Source organism: Ciona intestinalis, unplaced genomic scaffold (genome assembly GCF_000224145.3).
Source record: "Ciona intestinalis unplaced genomic scaffold, KH HT000604.1, whole genome shotgun sequence".
Lineage (NCBI taxonomy): Eukaryota > Metazoa > Chordata > Ascidiacea > Phlebobranchia > Cionidae > Ciona > Ciona intestinalis.
Genome location: NW_004190925.1, coordinates 1 through 1,564, shown reverse-complemented (window position 1 = coordinate 1,564; position 1,564 = coordinate 1). Strand labels below are relative to the sequence as shown.

General features: G+C 36.7%; 1 protein-coding gene across 1 annotated transcript; it reads right to left on the bottom strand.

Annotated features, from left to right (window-relative positions):
• On the bottom strand, positions 1–492 carry LOC100175440 (ribosome biogenesis protein NSA2 homolog; the record flags this gene model as incomplete). The annotated part of the gene is made up of 1 exon (XM_026839663.1): positions 1–492. A coding segment is annotated over exon 1 (429 nt), but the record flags the coding sequence as incomplete, so codon positions are not given.
• Between the last annotated feature and the right edge of the window lie 1,072 nt (positions 493–1,564).

Sequence of the window (1,564 nt, the reverse complement as noted above, 5' to 3'; positions counted from 1 at the left end):
TTTCTTCCTCTTCCCAGTCGTCACCACACGGAAGACCTCTGCTTCACTCTGTGCTCGGACTTTCGGGATCGGTACATCCCACTTGCCAGCTTTTTCCTTTCGTTTCTGCTTTATCATGTTCGACAAAACTTTAGCTCGACTCTGGCTCTCACGGTCGAGCAAGTAGGCAGGAACAGCTCCATCCGGTGTCTTCTCGTTATCTTTCTGCTTAGTGTTCCTCTTGTCATGCATCTTTAGCGTCTTCTTCATCTGAATCTTTTCATGATGTCGCTGCTTGTTGTACAGCTTCGCCTTCAAGCCGATTAATTTCTTGGCTTTCTTTGCGCGATCATGGGCCATTCGGCCCTCCTTCTTTCTCTTACGTTCATGAAAATCCAAGCGATATCCATGCCGCTTTCTGTGCAGCTCAATATGCTCATTTTGTGGCATGTTTGAATTTAGAAGTAATAATTGAGTCTTACTTATAAATATGATCCACTGCAAAAAAGTAAAAAAAGAACTTAAAAAACTATAACACATAAACATGTAATAACGGCAATGAAAACTCGCATTTTTACAATAGAAATACGCCCACAGAAACTCAAGAGCCAAGTTCTTTTTGTTTTAATTTATAGTTTCTAAAAAATTTGACGCATCTATGTCCTCTTGTGACTATTTAAGAACATAATTTGTTTTACATCGCACGTTTCTCATTTACCAAACTTCACGTGAAACTCCACGATACACAAATGCAAAAGTAGAGAAACCTTACTCGTTCGTGGTCTCAAAGTATGTACCCAAAAAACAGTCGTGGTCCCAAAATATGTACCCAAAAAGTTTTTTTTTCGGCATACTTATATTTTTAAAATGATGCAATAGCAGCTCAAATAATACAACAAAATTATGCATTGGAAATATTGTTTAAAGATAATGTTTTCCGAATTTAATACAAAGATGTGAAACAAAGTTAAATGAGCTTAGTTGTTCTAACTTTCTAATATCCGTTATAAAACAAAAATAACTCCCCTATTCCTATTTTCAAACCCTATCATATTAGTGTTTCCGTTTGATATGATAAAATTGTTAAAACATGCTCCATTCTCTGTTTGTCAAAACGAATATCGATTTTAAATGCCAACAAAGGCTCTAAAATAGACGAAATGTAAATATTTCCTACTACAAAACAATGAGGTTTATCTTGTGTGACAGTAGTGGCCACTACGTACTGTGGGAAATACCAAATGATGTAATGGTATGGGGAACCCATGGCTTACTATAAATGGAAATAGTAATATTAATTTATCTAGTTCGTTTTAAAGAAAAAGTGTTTGCATATGTTTCGTTTGGGTAAAAACGTTGGTTCTAATTTGGAAACTGGGAAAGTCTTCTAACGTGGCCTATGATTGGGTGAAATATTCAAGAGCCGGTGTTAAACGACCTAAGAAAATATAATCGCGCAGGAAAGCACACATCCTTTTCCTGGCAAACTATTTTCAGCATACTGGGGTAATGACGAAATATGACGAAACGGGGAGCAGCACACACCCAACCAAAATTGAAACCTTACAACAAACAAAAGGTGAAG